Source organism: Parasteatoda tepidariorum, chromosome 6 (assembly GCF_982258835.1).
Source record: "Parasteatoda tepidariorum strain Cologne lab strain chromosome 6, Ptep-v5.0, whole genome shotgun sequence".
Taxonomy (NCBI): domain Eukaryota; kingdom Metazoa; phylum Arthropoda; class Arachnida; order Araneae; family Theridiidae; genus Parasteatoda; species Parasteatoda tepidariorum.
Genome location: NC_141760.1, coordinates 54208157 through 54230835, shown reverse-complemented (window position 1 = coordinate 54230835; position 22679 = coordinate 54208157). Strand labels below are relative to the sequence as shown.

At 28.9% G+C, this 22679-nt stretch overlaps 1 protein-coding gene across 5 annotated transcripts in view; it reads right to left on the bottom strand.

Annotated features, from left to right (window-relative positions):
- The window catches only part of LOC107438610 (diacylglycerol kinase delta), a 99139-nt gene that overhangs the window by 1178 nt on the left and 75282 nt on the right, over positions 1–22679 (bottom strand). For 2 of the 5 annotated variants that reach the window (XM_087165870.1, XM_087165871.1), the window contains exons 16-28: positions 19072–19159; positions 17446–17910; positions 14889–15171; positions 11680–11790; positions 11011–11169; positions 10016–10061; positions 9167–9280; positions 8867–9001; positions 7631–7764; positions 4914–5028; positions 4743–4838; positions 4299–4412; positions 3138–3482 (exon numbers count right to left, since the gene is read on the bottom strand). In XM_087165870.1, coding sequence (XP_087021996.1) covers positions 3138–3482; positions 4299–4412; positions 4743–4838; positions 4914–5028; positions 7631–7764; positions 8867–9001; positions 9167–9280; positions 10016–10061; positions 11011–11169; positions 11680–11790; positions 14889–15171; positions 17446–17910; positions 19072–19159 — 2205 coding nt within the window. Of the gene's footprint in view, positions 1–3137; positions 3483–3581; positions 3717–4298; positions 4413–4742; positions 4839–4913; positions 5029–7630; positions 7765–8866; positions 9002–9166; positions 9281–10015; positions 10062–11010; positions 11170–11679; positions 11791–14888; positions 15172–17445; positions 17911–19071; positions 19160–22679 lie in introns of those variants that run through there. The other 3 variants (XM_087165873.1, XM_087165874.1, XM_087165872.1) reach the window with 2 other exon arrangements.

Here is a 22679-nt window from a genome sequence, read left to right as displayed (position 1 = left end):
ACCATTAGGTAAATATTGAGTTAAATATCAAAACTCTTTAAAATGTTAAAACTATGCTTAGTTAACAGTACTGGAATGGAAAAACTAACAAATTTCAGAAGTAAACTTTGCTTAAATATTTTTCTTTTTTTAAAATTTTATTACAACCTCTGCAAAAAAAGTAGAAAAATATATCTCACTTTTGATCACTGTTACAAATAAAAAACTTCAAAAACAGAATTACAAACTATGTCCTTTCATTATGCTTCTTTTTTTTAAAATTTCCTAAACACTTAGCAATAACTTAAAGTGTTGGTTTTATCACCCTGGATGGTATCAAAGATGATATCAGCGAGGGAAAGTTAAATTGAGGGTGATTGTTATACATTGGCAATTAGGGAGCATTTACTATAAGAGTGATAAAATGAAATGGTTTATGTTTAAGCTCTATTGCAGTGGTCCCTAATTTTGTTCAGTTATGGAACTCTAAACGACGAATCTTCTTTTGGCGGAGCCACAGAGACTTAATGAATATATTTCATGAGCAATTGTAAATAGATTAATTAATGGAAAACTATTAATTATTTTGAAAACATTTAGCGAACGAATGAAAAATGAAAATTTTTTCATCATATAATTTTATAAACATTAGTCTTTAATTTGGTTTTTATGTCAGATAGCTGAATTCACAGGTCCGGAATGGCATTTAATAGTTGAGTTCTTAGTTTGATTTAAATGCATACATAAACTGAAAATGGATTGAGCTGAAATATGGTTGTCATTAAAATTAAAATAAAATAAACATTGAGAATGGTTGTCAATGAAACATACTTCTTTGTTGAATTCGGTTATTTTTATATGATTCAAAATACTAAAGGAGTTTTTCATAAATGAATATATTTTTCATAATTCATTCATATTAGGAAAAACACTGTTTTGAAATTTCTTTCTTCACAAGCATTTCAATTAAATAATTTCTTAAAAATAGCAGAAATATTAAATAATTAATTATTAATTAGATGTAAATTTAATTACAGGTTTTGAAAATAATTATTGGTTAAAAAAATTTTCCTAGCTCTTAAAACCCCTATAATCCTTCCAGGGAACACTAGGGTACAGCTGAAAACTTTTTGGGAACTGCTACCCTATCATATTGGGAGGGAGGGACATTACAGAGAGCTCTGGGCCTTAAATGGATGTTATGAACAATATTTGACCATGTGCAATTGGATAATTTAAACAAGAATTAACTTTATTAGAAGTTTCGATCCCAGTTCCAAATGCACTATAATAATTTAATGGTATGGTGAAGAAATGTCTTGTTCTAAATGCAAAATTCTAAATAGAATTTTTTAAAATTTTGATGAAAAAAATTATCCTTGGCATTTTTAGAACTGTCTAACTTTCTCATTTTTTTCTAGGAAAATCAATACTTTTCATTACTTTATGAAGAAATTTCCTTTTTCCTACTATTAAAAATTTACTTGTGATTTCTAAGCCCATCTACTTCTTAATCATTTCAATGTAGTATGTATCAACATAATGAATAGTATTTCAAGCTGTGAGATTTTTCCAAAAAGAAAGCTAATCATTGCACATTTCTTTTATTAACTTAAGAAGGCAAATTTCTTAATGATTTAATATAGTATCCTCATCTAGATGTAGAGATAAGATGTCAGCAGTCATGTTTTAAGTAAGACTCAACAAAATTTATGCCTCTAAATGTGGCAGATTTTTCTCAGACATTCCTGGATTTTATGTTTCCCCCTCCTTTTTTCTTGATTGCCCAACATTGAAAGAAAAGATTACATTAACCCCATTTTTTTTATTTTTTTTTATTAGATATTAAGAACATTTTGTCTGTTCTTATAACAGAATAGTTCAGAACAGCTCTAAATAAGTAAATTATGAATAAATGAATAACTTGATGCACTTTCAGTTTTGATGATACTATGAGTTATTGGGATATTACTTTTTTTCTTTAAATATAAAAAATTTCCAACAAATATTTCTAAAGAATAAGTCCTGAATTGAATTCATAGACCAAATTTAAAATATGGTTAGGATGACACTGCAAGTAACAATTCAAATTAATTCAAACAATTACACATATTGTTAAACATAATTTCTTTCTAAAAATAATCTAAACTGTGAAACTTCAATATGGGAAAAAATTATAAATAAAAAACAAAAGACTTATTATTTAAGACGGAAAATAAATAATGAATTCTTTGTTTCTTAACATTTTTAGAGTGCAAGACAAATCCTAAACGTTTTCTAAAATAAACAAAGATGCAGACCTTTTTATTTGTTACTTAAATCTATTTGTCAATCTACCAATCATTTAATAATTTTTCTTGTAATTTCTAATTATAAATTAAAATTTTCATGATAGAGCATTTTTTTCTCGTCCAATAAAGAGAGTTTTGTATTATTCTGTTAACATTAAGATAAAAGTTCAATAAATTTTTTTTTTCATGACACATAAATATTCCATCAATACACATTAATTAAAAAAAATTATTTCATCAACTAAAAAAATTTAAAATCTGATACTAAATATGAAAGAGAAAAAAAATGTAAACAGAGTTTAATTTAAGATTATTTGAATGATTTAAAGTTTCCTATGATGTTACTAACTTGTAATAAGGTTTACAACAAAATAAGTAAAGCCTTAAACATAATGTAAAAAAAAAAAATCATGCAAAATAATATATCAGAATAATGTTAGCAAACTTTTAACTAAGTCAAAATTTTTTTTAAGAGTAAGAGAGAGAGAGAGAGGCACAATTACTTTCAACTAATAAAAATTTTAGTAATATGTATTGCTCAGTTTTGAATGCATTCATTTTTAGCTTAACTTAAATGGTTTATCAGTTATACGAAAATTCTGGTATATTCCTTAAAAGCCCTAGTTAGTAGCGCTTCCTCTGGCACTGTATATCTGATACTAATATTCATGTCCTCTCTTCTTTTAACCCTTATAAATACAGTATGTTGAAATTATATTGATGTCTTTTACTTTAAAAACGAATATTTTTTTTATCATTCAAATACTTTCTGTTTTATTAAAATAACATGACTGTCATTATACAAAAAAAGCTTTTGATTGAAAAACAAAGTTACATATAACACTTGCACTAACAATGGAGATGTACCTTAAGATCCCTTCTTTCCAAGTGCAATAATTCTGGTCCTTGAACATCATGATTAATGAAGCTCTCTTTATAGTCTCCCATTTGAATTGATTCCAACCACACTGCTACATCTGCTGTTCCCCAATTCAACACAGCTGATATAAGTGGATCACTGAGAGACTTTTCCATCGATTCAGTAGGAGTACCGCAGCCAGAACCTTCGCAGGGTGGTGAATTACTACAATTGCAGTCTCCTCCGCTGTCTTGGCAGGATATTTCAAGTGCCTTATTATTCTTTCCATGCTTGTTGCGGAACTTGAGCTTGAACAGACCTTTGTAGTTTCTTTTCTGGTCCGGGCACACGGGCTAAGTGGAATGGGTGATTGCAATGGATTATACGCTGCTACATTTTTGAGCCCAGGAGAAGAAGAACAAGAAGAGAGAATGTGTGTGCAAGCAAGGATTTGAGGGATTCAAATAATCACCAGATACAAAGTTTGATAAAAGTTTTTTTTTTTTTTAAATTGTAAAGTTCTCGTGCCCAGATGGATAGACTGCATGCAGATGCAGATGGATGTGTGCTCCATGCTAAGGCTAAGTCTAGCCAAAAAAAATAAAAACCACACTAGGCACCCAAAGACTAAATTCATGCTTCATGTTCATATAAAAATATTATTATAATACAGAGAAGTGCATTTAAAAAAATGAAATATCATGGTAAACAATATAACTACTAATATTTTTACAACATGATCTATTACATACAACTATTTAAGGAATGTTTCAAGTAACTAAGTAACAAAAATAAAATATTTAAACTATCTGCAAAACCCTTCTTAAAAACTACTAACATGCTGATTTATAAAAATTTATTATCAACTATTTTTAAGAATACATCTTGACATGCATTATCTGGATGCATCATGCAGTTAGAATGATTTCAAAGATAAAAAAAATATTGCTAATCAAGGCAATTAAATTTAGGTTAAAAATCTATGTTCTATAATCTAAGATTAAAGTAGATCAGTGAATGGTTTAAAATAAATTAAAACATTTCTAAAATAACATCATTTTATAATTCTAACAGGATTAGTAGATTAAAATTAAATTGTAAGGCACTGATCAACTTTTACAAAAACTACACCAATTAAAACTCGGTAAAGAAACTGCTAATCTATTTACTTCTTCTTCAGAATGAAAATACACCCAGCCTTGATTTTCAGAGCAGTTTCTCAGTTCTTTTTCCATATGACTAGCAGCAGATGTTAGTTTTTCTTCCAAATGACTACCGGGTTCCTAAAAAACAATAATTAAATCAGAAAAAACAACAGGTTTCTACCTGGCAACATAAATACTTAGCCAATTAAACTTCACAGCAATGTTTATTAAGTACACTAAGTATGCTTGTGAACTAAAGGTGATGAGTACAGGTTACAAAGAATTGAGACTTTGCTATTTTAAAATTCTCTGTTAAATAATTTTAAATCTTTTCTTTTACACAATTTTTTTCAATTAATAAACTACATTTATATAGTACAACAAATGGTGTTTGGTCTTCAACAATTAAATCTTGTTGGTCAGCATAAATCACATAATAAATGGATTCCTTAACAGTATTAAACTTACCAAAGAATCTTTCTTTTCTCTTACAAATGTTGATACTTCTTGCATTTGATGTCTCACTGCAATTACTAGATCGGTAATAACTTGCCTCGTGTTATTCTAAAACCATTGGATTACATCAGAATTTATTTCTTTATTTACATTCAAAAAATAAAATTACATTATTTAACTTACGCCTTCTAAGAGTTTACCACCAGGATAAAGCTTTTCAACATAGTTAGCAACTTGAATAGAGATAGGTAATAGATCTTCCTCCACAGCAGAAATAGATATGGCAGCAACTTTGATGCTAAATATATATTAAAAAAAAGTCCTTTTGTAGCATTTGAAGAATAATCATAAATAACATAAATTTTAACCATAAATTCTGGTTCACATAACATTAACATAAATAGTTTTGATCCCTGCTTCAAAAGCAAGCTACTTTGGAGTTTCAATAATTTTTTTTTTTTTTAAAGTAATTTTATAAAGGCAAAGTATTAGGAAAATTGTCTTTAATCTTTTCGGTAAAGTATATTTTGTAATTGCTTTAACTATACTGCCGTGCAATTGAAAAAACAACTTAAGTGCTTCGTGATGGATTCTGAAAAAAGTAGTTCGACAACTATATTCCTTCTATTGCTAATGCTATGAATGTTAAAATAGAATGTCAAAAAACTGATAAAAACAAAATTTATTTTCAAATTTTTTTTTATTTTGCAATGTGTAGCTTACCATACAAAGATGTCAGACACATAAAAATCTCAATTTTTAATTTTTTGTTGATTACATTGATTTTTCAATTGCACGGCAGTATACATAATTTACTATAGACTTATATTTTTAAACCCTAAAATTTTTTTTTAATTGTAAATTACGCAGACAGTTTGCAGATGACCCATAAAACAATCTTAGTTTGAGAAAAATATACACTTTCAATTTTCTTCCTTGTTAAAGTTCCATCTTTTTAATTATTATACTCGTAGTAAAGATTTTAACTGATTTAGATTATACCAATATTCAATATCATATTAAAGTGATTTTAGTCTAGAAGCTGAACATTTCTCTAAACATAGAAATGTATAAAGAGATTCTCCTCAACTACTAGAGTATCAATGTGACATGTTTTAAAAGCATAGGAAAATGGCAACATTTTGCAGCCCAAATGGTTTTAGAGCCATGCTACGACAAAAAAGTTAACCACTACTTAGATTATGAGGTAATTGTTTTGTTCCATTATTTTTAGTTGAATTTTTGAATTTTGCTGTAATGGTCTGGGGTTAGTTGTTTTATTTCAGTTTTACAAATTACTTAAATGTCAATTCTTTAAGAATGTTGTCAGTTCAAAGTAAATAATAGACAAAAGTACATTTTGTAAAGTAAATGACTTAAATATTTTTAATTATCACTTTTCTAGTTCCTAAATTTATTTCTATGTATTTAATTTATCGATTTCAACTAAACTTAGTGGAGGGACAGCACAAGGCCTATTAGCACATCCCAATTTTCTTGACAATGGGCTCAGGGGAGCAGGAGCAGATGCTCCGGTTGAATGGTCAGCTGAATGCGAATCCCCAGTGCTTAGTCCGCAAGTATACTCGGGAATCATTTTATAGACCCACTGAAGGGATGAAAGTCTGAGTTAACCTTGCCCAGTCCAAAGATAGAACTCCTGATTTGTGGTAATCAGTCACTCGTCATTTTAGCCTTGATTCAATAAATTTCAAAAACTAAACTTTTAAACAATAAATAATAGAGAATTATTATTTGTTCAAGTTATAAATATAATCCAATAGAAGTAAATGAAAATAAGACAGAAACATTAAATTTAGTTAATATTCTTTCTAGCGTTCCATCATTTCCCAATATTTGGAAGCCAACTGTCATATGTTGCACTCTGGGGTTCCCGCCAAATCCTCTCACACCTGTTTCTAAACTCCTTTTTTAATTCTACAGTTCAAACTCTTATCTCCTGTCCCTATTGGTTAAACCACTATGCATAGATTTGTCTCTTTACTTTTCTACCAACATTTGGTGTTTAGACACTGACAAAGTTTTTTTTTTAGAGCAATGAAACTACAGTATTCTCATTTCTGTATTTTTATTTGTGCTTTATTCACGTTTTTTTTCTTCTTTAGTTTATATAGCACAAAAGATACCCTACTCTATTTGGAAAAATAAAAGATATTTGTAAAAATAATTTTTAACTGAAATTCTTTTTAATGATTTATTTTTTAAACACCTAGGAAAATAAAGAAAGAAAAAAAAAAGAGTTAAAAATATCAGCACGTCAATTTTGTTCACAACACATGTAAACGTAAGCCTGAAGGCCTTAGCAAGGATTTTATTTCAGGGGGAAGGGACATGTACAAAAAGTAGAATAGAAAAGGGAAAAAAAATAATAAGAGTTGCGTTTATTTAGAAGTAAAATCTAGATTTTACAAAGATTATAAAACCCATCTTACTCAAAAAACTGCAGAAAAAGAAAAAAAGATCCTATAAGAACTACATTTTAAGAGACTGGAGATTCCACCCTTACTCACTATCTCTTACTTATTCCAAGAGCAGCTTCAACAGTTTTTTTTATAGATCGTGTCACTATTTAAGATCAAAGTTTTTTACCTCCTTGTCTTCAGACATAACTGTTCATTGCTGCAAGCAATTAATTTTATATAATGGTAAAATCGACCAAATAAACTATTAGCATATTTGAGGTTACCCCCAGAAACCACTAAGATTGACACTTATGTGAAAATCCAATCATTTGAGTGAAAGTCATTCAAGATATTTTTTTCTCTTCTTTTTGCGCACTATACACTTTTCAGTAGTATGGAATATGGCAATAAAAACAAGAGAGTGTTCTGAACACAGTGGGACAATTATTTAATAAACAAAATCAATAGAATATTTACTTTCTAATGAGATTCAAAACTACTTCTGTGAAATTCCCTAGTAATTGGGTTTCTTCATCTGACAAAGGGCTTAATGGTATAGAACGCCCAGAACTCCTTTTATCGTGCCAAGTTCTCACTGTAGACTCCATTTGCTGAAAAGTTTTAAGACTATTATTGCAAAATTAATAAAAAAAAAAAGTAATTTGAATTTATGTGCGATCCAAAAGCGACTTAAATTTATATTTATTATTTAATTTAGTGATTCAATATTTAACAAAACATACATTTTTATCAGTGATCTTCAATACATATAGTGAAATAGTGGCTGGTTTCATCTCATTTGCACTAAATGGCTGATTTACATTTTAAGAATTATACTACTTCCAACTGACTTTGAGGCTGAGAGCTAGGAGTTGAAAATCTATCCACATGAATTAGTTATTGAAATAAATTGAAAATTAATAATAAAAGAAAATAAGTAAGTCTATGTCATCCACCTAATGAATTCAGAATGGAAAATATTAGAAGAAAATATTATTTCAAAGAACAAAAAAATTAAACAACTGATGCCTTAAAAAGAACCCTAATTATAAAAAATTTATTTGCATCAGAAATTTTTTAGAAGCATTTTCAAACATCAATTTGAAACATTTAGATCGTTCAGCATAAGGATGCATTTATTAACACTTAAAGAAAAAGTAGCTTTTCTTTTTATTTTAAAGACATGTAAGAAAACTAAACACTTTATGATTTTATTAGAAATAATTATTAGAATTAATATTATTTCCATAAGAAATAAATATTAGAATTACTTAATTTAATTAACACTATTCTGATAATTTTGCGAGTTTACAACTAATGATAACTAGTTAAAAACATTCATAGGAACTAATATTCAATAATTAACATAGAACAATAATTAAAAAAATAAAAAATACATGATATCTACTTAATGAAGTCAAAATGGAGAAATGTAATTTTACATAGTTCATTTATTAAGCATAAAAAAACTGGATAGATTATTTTTAAACATACTTTTAAATTCTTATATATTGTAAGTAAATTAATTTTGTTGATTTATAAATATTATTATTAACAATTTATAATAAGCTAGGATCAGCAGGTAGAATAATTCTCGTTAATGACTTTACAAAATGTTTTCTATTAAAAGGAAATATTTTTAGTGTATATTTATAAGAATCCTTATAAAAAGAAAAACAAAAAACACATAAAACTTTAAGATCATTCACTTACCCTATTCCGACAAAGAACTTGAGTTTGGTTTTTATGTACAATGCGTATGTAACCAGGAGATTGAATCCAAGCTTCTCCATCTACTTGAACAGGGACACCTTCTTCACCTTTAATAACGATTTTTACAGACCGACACTGTTGGAAAAAATATAAATATTGCATACAAAATAAGCTTACAATATAACACTTTATTGAAATGAAGGATTATTTATAAGCAATTAGCTCTTAAATACTAAACGACAAATTTAAATAAAGAGATCTGTATCTTAAATAATTAAGTACATATAATATACAACATACTTGAGCTATTCTATGGTGTTGCAAATTTATAACTCTAGATGCGGCCATTTGTACAGTACCATAAACAGCAACAACTTCTAAAATCCTATCATCAAAAGCTGGGGCACAAAAAAGCTGCAAAAATTTGCCTTGTGAAACATCCATTCATACTTGTTACAAAGAATTAGTATTATACTACATTAATTGACAGAAAAACATTTCAATCAAGAAAACGAATATAGCAATAATTTACTTCTCACATACTTAAAAAATATTAAACTACTGTATGTAACTTAACTAGTAACAAAGATATTTAGTAAAGAAAAATACATATATAACATCATTATATGGAGGAATTTATTCTATAGTTTTTAAGCAAAATACAAATTATTTTGCACACAGAAATTTTTCTTTTTATTTTGCCAATCTATTTGTCAATGAAAATTAAATTTTAATCATATTAAATTATCATTATTTATGTTGTACTTTATTACTAGTTAATACTTTATTACATTATTTATAAAAACTTATATTTAGTTTATAACTGTTAAAAGTATTTCATCTTAAAAAGTAGGAATAGTTTTTTTCTTTATTTTATATGACGACGACAATAGAAATACTGAAGAAAGGAGCTACTAATATAAATCTAATATATATTTTTTAAGACTTAAAAGGTAAAATTTCAGCTTAAGTCAATTAGACGTCAACAGAATGCATTACATGAATACAAAAAAAAATTAAATAAATAAATAAAAAATATATAAAAATAAATTACAGAATTTTTATGCAAAATAATATTCACAGTCCAGTGATAGACAACTTTTAAGCATGCAATTAATAAATTAAATTTGTTGAATGCAGAACACTTACATCATCTTCTTTAGTGCCACCCCAGAAATTGGATCCACCTCCATAACTATAAACATAGAATAGAAGTATGTAACATAGAAATGAAAAATATTAAATATAAATAAAAAGCATTTATTCCATTAATGTCAAATATTGAATGTGCCAATGAACCATAAAATAATCTTAATTAAGCATTTTTTTTCTATCACATATTTTAGATAGCTGATTATTTGTATTTAGTTGTGGGGATAAATTAAGATTTAATCTGAAAAAAAAAGTATTATAATCCAAAGGTATTATTAATAAAAAAATAAAAATTCTTATTTCATTTTTTTTTTGTTAAAAAAAATATTAATTTTCATTTAATTTTGCATCAATAGTAAAGCTTCTAAGAGGTTGAGTTTTGTGTGCATTTTTGAGCTTAGCCTAAATGGATAAGATGCTTTTTAAAAACAAGTTGCATGCAGCTCATCAAATGTAAGGTTATTTGACATTTGTCTTTTTTTAATTTTTCATCAATTATAGAATGAGAAAAGAAAGCTCAAAAAGCCTACTCTGTCATGAACATCTACTATAATTTATTCAATAGATTTAGTCAATACATATAATTACATTTTTAATAAACTTAAAAATCAGCAAAGCAAGACACTAAATAATATTTACAGTTGATGAAAAAATTAACATTTTGAATATTTATTTGAAATATTAAAAATATTTCTTTTTTTATCATTTAAAATTTACCAAACTCATTTTTTTTTAACCAAAATTACATTATGTTTCTAAGCTACCATAACAACCAAAATATCGAAAACTATACTCTTTTTTTTATATTTTTACAGTTCTCAAAATATCACAGAAACTATTATTGATTTCATAATTTGTAGCTCCGCCCAGTGCAGAGGAGATTTAATTATTTTATTTCACATTTGTATCAGTTATTCAATGATACTAATACATAAAAAAAATATTGCATAGTAATCAACACAATTTCTTCAGTTTAAAAATATAACACAAACCTGTTGATATTTAAGACAACAATGCCTTGTAAAGGAGGTAATGGTATTTGTTTACCATCACATTCAAGTTGAACTCTTTGTTCCAAGTTCTTGTAGGTTTGATGTAATAGTTCTTTTCCTCCGAGCACACCGTACCACATCAAGTTACGTGTTCTTGACCTGCAATTTAAATTTCATGCTAAACAGTATTAAGATATTTTTAATCATCAAAATATATATAAAAGAAAAAAAAAACATAAGAAAAGTTTAAAAATTCATAAAAATCTATGTCCAGTATTAAATAATAGGTATTGACAGCCGTTATATTTTAAAACAAATATCTATTTATGATGCATAAAAAAATATACATTAGTTTTAATTTTCGAAAATATTAAAAGGCCAAGCTTATTTATATTGAAAAATTATACTTTTACAAAGGTTGCTAACTAGTGATGAATAATTACACACATTTGCAATTTAAAACTATAAATAATATAGCTCCTAATAAGCAAGCTGCTTATAAAAAGATGCTTTAAAAAAATAATAATAATAATATTTTCAATACAATTACTTTACGAATTTCACATGGTTCGGTTAACAGCCAACAATTGCAGTTATCACAGAATTTGTTTTAAATGCTTTTTAATTTACTTAGAATAAATAAATGAATAAATAAATAAAAGAAAATACCTGCATTTTTCTGGATGTTCTTCTCTTTTGTTATGAAATTCTAAGGTTATTTTAGCATCTAAACCTATACCAAAATAATTGTTCATAACACACCTTTCATCAAAACCTTCCCTGAAAATATAAACATATAAATGGCGTTACACACAAAATAAAAATTTAAAAAAAAAAAGGAACAGTTAAAGTAATGAGGTATTTAAAACAAAATTTAAACTCAGAAACACAATTTTTTAAACCAACACAAACTAAATCATTTGTCATTAAATAAATACTTAACATTGACTAAAAGTGATCGAGTTTTTAGCGCACAATTAGTTTTTAATACAGATAAAATTTTACTATGATTCATATTTTACAGGAAAAGTTTGAAAGTAAAAAAAAAATCACTTTTATATTACAGCCTTTAAAGAATTCCAGAGTTTTTATTAGAATAATTCAATTCTTCAATTTTATCAATATTTGTAAGCCAGATAAAAGCATATTACATATTGAACTGCAACACAAATAAAGGTCAGGCGCATGCACATAACACTTCTTTCACACAAGTGTTGAAAATTTCTATGAGCAGTTTAAATTGAAAGCTGGCCAATAACACATCAAGAATTACTGCTCATATTGTGTGCATGTTAGAACAGAATACGAATAATTCCAGTAGACCACCCATGAAAGATGCAGTGCATCCGTAGTAGCTAGAATCAAACTGCTGAGACTGTGATTGACTTCTGTATGAATGTTTAATAATTTCAATAGAACAAGATTCCTGTGATTCTTGCTGAAGTATGCAAAGTATTTGTAGTAAATGCACTTGAACTGCCAAATGCATGGTCGACTATTGTATGGATGTTTAAAAACTTTTAACAATGACTTAAATTGTAAGACCAATATGTTCATTAAGGATTAGTTTTTATTTTATTTCATAACTGGTATTGAACAGCCGACCAAATTCTGAGTTCATGACTACCAACGCTTAACTCTATCTTGTAATTTTGAACCCAACCCAGAAGTCAATGAAAGTCCTGGATTAAAACATTGAGCGAAACTAGTCTTCGTGGAGGGCTTTTTGTGATGGAACATACCCGCATTTGCGTTGCACAGAGAGGAAAACTACAGAAACCTCTTACGGTTAGCCTGACAGCAAGGGGACTCTAACTCGTGATTCGTCTACCACTGAAGATATTTTACATCAGCACTGTAGTAGGTGCAAGGCCAGGTGCAGAATTCAAATCGACCAGCCTCCGCTTAGATTTGAACAGGGCTGCCTTATTAGGAGGCAAGTGCTTTATCTCCTGAGTCAACACAGCTCAGTAAGGATTAGTTAACAGGGTGCGTAGCCAAATTATTCAACAAAAAAATAAGCACTTTTCAAGCACTCAAATAAAAATTTTAAGCACTTTAAAAAAACATAACTAGGCTGGGTTGGAAAGTTTTTGACAATTGAAGGTTTAATCAGTTTTTAACCGTCATGACAAAAAAAAAAAAAAAAAAAACTTCAGAATTGCTTTTGAAAATTGTAAAAATTTTTGAATCATGTAAACCGAATGGCGTTTTATACGCTACGGACTGACTATGCGGCGAAATATATTGGAGGTGAATTAATCGTGTAAACGTTGAATAGAACAATGTGGACAATGTCTTCCTGCAGAATTTGTAGCAAAAATGAACATGGTAAAGGAAAAATTTCATTTTGGAATATGGAAAATTAAGCACTTTTTAAAGACACACAATGAAAAAAGCACCTTTAAGGGCTATTAATAAACGAAAATCGAAAATGAGTACCTTTAAGCACTTTTTAAAAACGCTACGCACCCAGGTTAAAGTCATCGTAGACAAAAGAAGAAAGATGGGGAAAAAATTAACTAAGATACACCCTGATACAAAATTCATGCTAGCAAGAAACTGCTGTTGTTCAGAAATCACTTTTCAGAGGTTCTCCGTAATATAAAATTAATGCAAAAAGTTTGGTAACAGTAACATGTGGCTGTTCTTCAAAAGTCCCCATTCTTTAAAGATGGTCGTGAACTGACGTTTTACCATACTTTTTTTGAAGAGAAGATCTGAGATACATTAATTAGTTGGCGCCAGATTCCGGTAACAGAATTTACAGTGTCACTCTGCAGTAGTATCAAAAATTCAAATTTGTCTCTAACTTTAAAGAAGTCATGCAGAGATTAATACTGTAAAAATTAAGAGTAACCTAGCATATATTTAGCACAATTAAATTTATTTTGTATATAATACAATCATACTTCAGTCTTGCCTAAAAGGAGAAAAAACAGATGCTTATACTAAGTCCAATAAAGAAATTAAAAAGAAAACTATAACTTGCAGATAATATTAAAAATTTTTCATTTTAAAAGAAGAAATGTACAGAATTATATTTAATTTTGTTCAGATTTGAGCACATTTAAAGTTCCTTCGAATAAAATTCATGACTGAGCTTTGCAGATGAATGAAATAACCAGAAAAATGACCACTGTTTTTTTAAGCGCTGAACAGTCTATCAAATTCTGAGTTTACTCCTATCAATGGTCAACTTCCGTAGCCTTGTAATTTCGAACCTAGTCCAACAGACAAAATAGCTTCTGGATTGAACATTGGACAAATTAGCCTTTGTGGGATACTTTTCGATGGAACTAACATAATATGGAGAGGAAAATTGTGAAAAACTTTTGTTAACCCCACGGCAAGGGAATTAAACCCCATGATTCGTCAATCACAGAGAATATTTTACATCAGCTGGTCGGTGTGAACCTGGCACAGAATTCATAGCCACCACTGGGATTCGAACCTGGGTCACCTCATTGGGTGACAAACACTCTATTACCTGATTCACCATGGTTCTAAACTAATTTTAAAAATGGGGAGGGGAGAGATGCTGTGATTCTTGCCCTAAAGACAAAAACACCAATCTCTGAGAGGCTTAAACTATTGTCTGGCCTTCTCACTATATTATTAGAACATATCTTACAGACCACAGCTACTTTCTATACTTTGGTGATAAAAATGCAAATCCAGTAGGGAAAAAAAATGTCTTATTTACTCATAAAAAATATTATTTTGCTACTTAAATTATCACCTATACTATATAGTTAGCATCTCTTATGTAGGTACTTTTTACAACGAAGTTACATAAATATTATACAACTCATAATTTGGGGGCTTAGAATAATTTAAATATTGCTTGTGCGAAAAACATACAACAAACTGCTTACAATGGAATTTCTTCAACATCCATTAAGGGTGAAGCAGCAGCACATAAAGCATCAGTGCAAGGAAGAAGAGCTTTTTCAATTGAAATGTCTTTATTTGCTTCTGACCAAGATGGCACAGTTGTTAGAGGATTTATAATAGGAAATTCTCGAGTGTCAGCTTCTGATAAGGTTTTGAATGTTTGGCAGGAGATGGAAGGATTATCTAAACCAGATGTACCAAGAATTTTAAGTACAGCCCCACTACTTATACGGCGAGTAGCAGTTGGTGATTGAGCATTTTCATCTAAAAGTAGAAATAATTCTCTCAGAAAGATAGCTCAAACAAAAAAAAAGTAATAGTTTTAATTCAAACTTAGAACTAAAAAGCATATTTTCCAAAAAATTTCAATAAAAAGGTGCACTATGAGAAAAGTAATTACACTTTAGCAGCTTTCAATTATTCTATCTCAGTTTCAAAATTTGCAGTTTTTTTTTTCCTAAAAATTTTTAACGTTGGAAAAAAAGCAATCGGCTATGACCTATCCCACAATCTTTAGCTACATACTTATAGAACTCTGAATTTATTTTCATAGGTCAAGCTATTGTATATGCTGCAATGTCTGTCAATGAATTACGTGCAGCTAAAGATGTATATTATTACCATTATACTTGTGATTTTTCATAGTTATACTACACAATTTTTATATTGTGGCGAATAAAATTATTGTCAAGTCGGTATTAAAAAAATAATGTAACCCTAGAGCATAATGCACATATGATTAGAATGTCTTTTCTGGAGTTGCGGTGTACAGGCAAATGAAAATAATAAAGATTAGTTCTCTGCTAAGAATGTGCCACTTTTTAAACAGCAAGATGCTCAGCACTTATTCAAAACTTTGAAAAGCAATCTAATAAGGATAATTATTTAACTATCCATAATATTGATTGAGCTGTATTGATTAGTAGTAAAAATTAATTCCGCAAAAATATATTACTTTAAAATGTGAAAAGTGAAAATGCAGCAGAACTAATAGAACAACAACAAAAAAAAAAGATTTGTCTCACATGTGAGTAGTTTTTTAGCTGCACTTTTTAATGGTTAGTTGCATTTTATAAAAAAAAAAGGTTTAAGATTGATGAGAAGATATAAAGCATTTAAAGCAAGGCTCTCAGAAACAAGATTAATGCAAAAAAATGAAAAAGCATAAACATGAGGGCAAACCAACTATTCACTGAAGTCAGCTAGCAACATATGCAACTGGGCTTGAAATTAACAGTGATTTGTTGGTCCATGGCCACTAAAACTGACTTGAACTACAATGAAGTAGTATTATAAGGTCTTCTGAACTAGTTAGTCACAAAATAGCATATTTTACTACAGTAATGAATGAGATCATTTAATATATTTTTTAAAATCTTATTTCACTTTAAATTTATTTTTCTTACATTAAATATTATGTTTCAAATTATGGCAAATAAATAAAATTTAACCAGTGCATCAAAACATAAAAAATAATTTGATTTATACAAAGCTACATATGAATTTTTTTTAATGCATAAAAGGGAAAGGCGCTATGAGAGTGTGTATAAACAAGTAAGATCTCTTGATTGCTGGTCCCTTAGACCAGTAAAAATTTTATATTGCTTATGATTATACTTAAATACTAAACTTAATTCAGGGGTGCAACAGCCCATTGAGGGCCATGGCCTACTGAGCATAAAACCCAGAACCTGTGGCATGAAGCGTTACCACTCATCCACCAAGCATTTATTACATTTTTAAATATATAGAAGTAATGTTAAAAGAATTATATATTAAATAAAATTCATAAATAGAGCTTATATCCATCGCACAATCATTTAAAACCTTTCCCACAAAGGAAGTAATAATATTGATCTAATTATCTCAGAAATTGTGATGGTGTATCTTTAGTAGTTCGGGAAATTATGTGATCAATCCGACATTGCTAAGACCTATTAATATTTAAATATATTGTCCAGAAAGATATAAAAACCCTCTTTCCAAGGTCAATCTATCGATCCACCAGCATGTAATGTTCTTATTTTTAGGCCTCCTTTCCTTACTTTAATAAAATTCTATTATTTCTCCACGTTCTTGTATCTTTTTCAATGAACGCCACACTATATATATCAGGGACTGTCTAGGTTTTTCTGAGAGGTACCTATTTTGTGAAAATTTAGACATAATTTGTGAAAAATTAAAAATCTTATTAAAAATTCATCACAAAAACATAGTAAAAATATAGATTTATCGTTTCTTAAGGATACAAAAATAAAATTTCAAGAAAAAGTATTTTGTGAAACTACCGTTTTTCCTAAAGTTGAATTTGCGAAACTACCGTTTTTTCTTAAATTGAATTTGTGAAGGTACCGCTAAACGGTAGTAAATTCGACCTTGACAGACCCCTATATATATATATAGGGCCATAAAGATTTGAATTTAGATTCATTTGGTAAAGTATTTAAAGTTTAATAAGCATGAGAAGGTTGAGCGCTAGTCATTGATATAACAAAATGAAAGTACAATACATATATTCACTAAAATCACCCAACTCACTATTTTTGGTCCCAGTTAAGCAACTAGAGTTTGAAATGCTGCTACTTCCATAACAAGGATGAGATATGTCTGTTTCACTGAGGGGCAGATCTAGACCTAACCTAACTTGCTCTGAGATGGGAGATGAACAAGGTGAAATGGCAGGAGATGCGTTGGGGTCAGGAGATGGACAAGGAGAACTATCTGCACTAGCACCACCTTGAATAGTGGGTAAAGTCACTTGCAAAGTGTCTTTTAAAGGAGCTCCAATACTTTGGCCCATTGATGAACCCCAAGGTGTTCGAAAAGAATCTGGACGCGAGAGTTTTTCCTCCTCACTCACACCTAGAGGCGTGGTTTCAGGATTGCTAAAATGTTCTGGGCTTGATAACGTTATATCTGTCGGTGGATTCATCGATTCTGAGGTGGGAGTTCGAACAATGCTGGCATCTCTTTCCCTGGTTTGAGCATTCTGTTCATCAACAGCTTAAGGTAAAAAATGGATAATTAGCTGCAATTTTAACACTTTCAACAATAATATAGACAACAAATGGAACATAATAGTAACAGGATAAAAGATAATTTTAATAAGTTGACATTTAATAACTTTTATAGGTAGCATTACACACATATATATATTTCTATCAATATTTGTATTTGCTCAAGTAAAAAAATAAATAAAACTTGTGAGTGACAAATTTTTTTTAATCTTTAGTTTGAATAAAAAATGCCTACTTATAAAAGCTCCATAAGATTATTTGACTTTCGATACATGTTGAGAATGGAGCAATAAATAATTACATCAGTCACTTTTCCAATACTAATTAGTGCATGAAATCATACATATGTATTTTGGCAGGGCATAAAAATATTTTCTAAGTCTCCTGATGAAAAAATATAAAGTTCATTAAAATAAACCACAATGTATTTTCTTATTTAAAAGTCAAATTTACGAGGAAATAAATGAATTTTTTTATTTCATAATTTTGGACAGTATTTTTATTGCACGGGAACATAAACTTGACTGAACGGGAACATAAACTTGATTTTCCACCTTCCACTAATACTATAAAATAGTAAATTCTAAGTACAGTCGAACTCGTTTATAACGAGCTCGGATTTAACGAGAACTCAGATTTAACGAGGGAAACGAGAATTTTTGGTTGGATCAATGTTAAGTCTATGGAACAGAACTCGCTTTTAACGAGCAAGATCCGGTTTTAGCGAGCAATATTTTTCTATCTTGCATTCTTTTTTCTCATCTTTCTAGTCTTTCTGTCTTATCTTTTTTTCAAAATGATAAAGAAATGCATGGGAAGGGGGTTAGTTGTCATTAAATTAAGAAAAGTATTTAATTAAATTAATTAATGTAATTAAAGTAAGTAAGTATTAATTAAATTTTAAGTAAACTCAATCATTTGACCTCCCAAGCATTTGACCCCCCCCTCTTCTGGTTGCACGCCTGTCTTAAGGACCCGTTTATTACGAGCACTCGGATTTAACGAGTACATGTTACAGTCCCTTTGTGCTCGTTATAAACGAGTTCGACTGTAATTAAAATAAAGTATACCATAATTTGATATTTCTAACAGTGTATAAGAAATATATACTTTTTAATAAAAAGAAAGAAAAAGAAAAGATTTTTACCTGTTTCAATGCAATCAAAAATTTGCCAAAAAGCTTTTTTTAAACTATTAGTTCTTGACATCACAGATTCTCTCTCAACAAATGGCGTCTGAAAGAAAACATAAGAAATTATTATTATTCAAACTTTGAATAAAATTTGAAGTTAAACAACAGGTCAAGCAATGTTTCAATTGTTATCTAAAAATGCTGCTTATATAGATGTATGTAAATAAGTAAGGTATTGAATTATTCATCATTATGATGCAGCTTGCATGTTTTTATCTCTGGGAAGGGACCATAGTAGAATGATAATTGTGTCCATATATTTTATATTATGACAATTCATTGACTTGGAACAAAAACTAAAAACAAAGCTATTGATATACAGAGCAGCATTAAGTTGCACAAATATAGTATTATATTATTAGTTTAAATTAAAAAAAATCATTAAATTTTAAAGATTTTAATGTAGATAAAAGTAGAACACCAATATCATTGAATATCGACCAAAAAGCAAAACTCAATTTCTGTTTTAAATATTTAATGCTTGGAACCATTAGGTCTATATATATATATATATGTAATACAAAAATTAAATACTTTTGTATTAATAAAAGAATTAAAACTCTTTCGTTTTCATAAAATGTCTTTGTTAAAGAATAAACGTCGAGAGATTCTATTTTGGGAAATCAAGGCTGAAAACATACCATTGAAATATAAATAGATTTATATTTCAAAGGAAGAGTTATTTATAGAATCGTGCCCTTTTTTCACTACCATATAAGGAAGCAGAAATGATTTTCCTTAATGCTTAAGGATACAAGGAATGTACGAATGTGCCTTTTTACTTCAAATCTAGGTTGGTATAAAACCTAAGAACGCATTGTTTTGCGTGTCCTTTTCGTCATAATGTGATCCTGATAAGCTGTGCCGGAATTGTCCGGAGTCTTGTCCACTCCCCCCTCCTTCGCAGGAGTGGGGACGTGACTGTTATCGATACCAGCCTACATTAATAAACCTGTTTAGAACGTATGATGGCTTAAGACTGCAATTATTTCAAGCTAAATACAACACTAATAACAGGGTTGGAGCCCTGTTATTACAAGTCAGCAGCATAGTTGCTTGCTGAGGAAATCTTTGACCGGCTGTGACTGCTAAGTTGAAATTTTCCATCACCCCCGGAGGAGAAAAAAATCGGCAGTGAAAAAAACGTTGAAGGAAGGAAGGATGGCGATTTTCCACCTGTACTACTGGTACCTCGTCGCGCCTGGAATGCTGGAGAGTGTCCCCCTGAAACCAGTGAAAGTATCCCATCCGATGACCCTACAATTCCATAGTGCCACAAAGTTGGAAGAAACATCAAACATGGTAGTGATTCGACACCGAGTGATCCTACAATTCTTACTACTCAAGTTGTGAATTAAAAAGTGATATATTTTGTGTCTCTCGTCAAAGAAAAATAGATGAAGGTCAAATGGAAAGGATTGACTGTAGATATATTTTTTTTTTCCTCTCTCATTTTTTTATCCGTCTCAATGTTATGCTTAAATATTTTAGTAATATTGGATATGAGTAGTAATTTAAATATTTTATTTTGAATAATGGAATAGAACATTATTAAGAGTTAGCTTGTATTTCTTGTGTTTATATATATTTTTTTATATAACATTATGATATAGTATTGTATTTATCGTGCATCTAAAATGTTTTTAAAGTAAAAAAATGTGATTCAAACGTCAATTAAATTAGTGACGGCAAACAAAATTAAGTTATTATTTAAACTTTTGTTTCCAAATGATTTTTCTAGATTAAACCGTAACAAAATTTTAAATTTTTCTGAATTTTCTTTTGAACCAAACGATGAAGAATTTTCAAACAAACTACAAGAAATTTGTAATACTTTCAATTTTTCGGACTTAGTCAAAATTTCAGACATTTTAAATATTTCCAGTGAAGGAAATAAAGATGAAATTGCCAAACACATCTTAACTTGTTTATGCGATTTCAATTTTTTAAAAAATTCTTTAGTAATTGAAAATCCCTCTGAAGATGAGGAGGAAACTAAACAATTTCAATGTAAACAAACTCAAACGGATTTTGAATCACATTTACCAATTAAAAATTGTGTAAGTCAATTTACACAAGCTAGTTTAAATACTAAAATGTATGTTGATAAAGAAATACAAACTCATGTTTATACTGATAAAGATATGGCATCCTATAGTCAAAATTCTAGTAATGATTTAAATAATAGAGAACCTGAAACTAAATTAATAGTTAATTTCGCTGATGTTGAAGCAGTTACTCCTATTTTTAAAGGAGAAAAACACGAAAATATAAATTCTTGGTTTGAAAATTTTGAAACTCATGCTACCTTATTTAAATTGTCTGATATGCAAAAATTTTTATTTGCTAAAAGATGTTTGAAGGGAAATGCATTAACTTTAATTAGAAGTGAAACTCATTTAAATTCTTAAGAAAAATTAAAAAATCTTTTGCTTGAAGAATTCGGACTTAGTTGTAATAGTGCAGAAGTACATGTAATGTTGCAAAAAAGAAAGCAAAGGTATAATGAAACACTTCAAGAATATTTCCTAAAAATGAAAGAAATTTCAACTCAAAGTGATATTGATGACTTAGCTCTAATCACTTACATAATTCAGGGAATACCAGACCAAACAAATAATAAATCAATTCTTTATGGAGCCAATAATCTTTTTGAATTTAAACAAAAACTTAAAATTTATGAAAAAATTAAAAGTGACTTAGACAAAAATAAATTTCAAAATAATAAGGGACCATTTATGAAAAAAATGGAAAACCCAAAATATGACATAAAGTGCTATAAATGTAATGCACCAGGACATAAAGCCCCGGCTTGTCCTAAAAATAAAAGTGTAACCCCGAATGTGACAAAACCCAAAATACATCATACTACACAGGAGAACCCATTGAATCAATGTAAATATTGCTCAAAGAAAGGACTTTTGAATCAATTTCACGTGGGCTCCTCGTGTGTAAACAACCCTAGCAATGTTGTTGAAATGAACGTTCAAAATATGACAAATAATCAATAGCAATTAATAATATCCGGATATAAAGTTGAAAATGGATATATAGTTAAAAATGAATACCTAAATGGAGGTAAAGTGGAAAATAAATACCTAAAGGGACGTCCAAAACAAAATAAAAATTAAAAAGTTAACAAAGAGATATTGTTGAATGTTGATACCGGGTCAACATTGAATGTAATACCAAAAGATTTGGTGTTAAAATTGAATATTCCTATTAAAAAATGTGAGGAATTAAATGTTACTCAAACGAAAGGTCAACTGACACTTAACAAAATTTGTGAGTTTCCCCTTAAATTAGGCAAAATTGTTAAGTCAGTTACGTTTTTTGTAATTGATACTGATTTACCATATGCTTTACTTGGGTTGCAGACTTGCAAAGAGTTTTGTTTGTTTATTGATTGTGTCGGGCCAGTTGTTACTCAATTTGGTAAGAGATTGATCACCTCTGCTAATTCTAACAGTGACAACTTATCTTTGCACATTAGACAACAAAATTCTCAAAATGTTAAAGTTAAAAATGTCGAAAAAATAAAAGTTGAAGATGTTTCAGTTAAA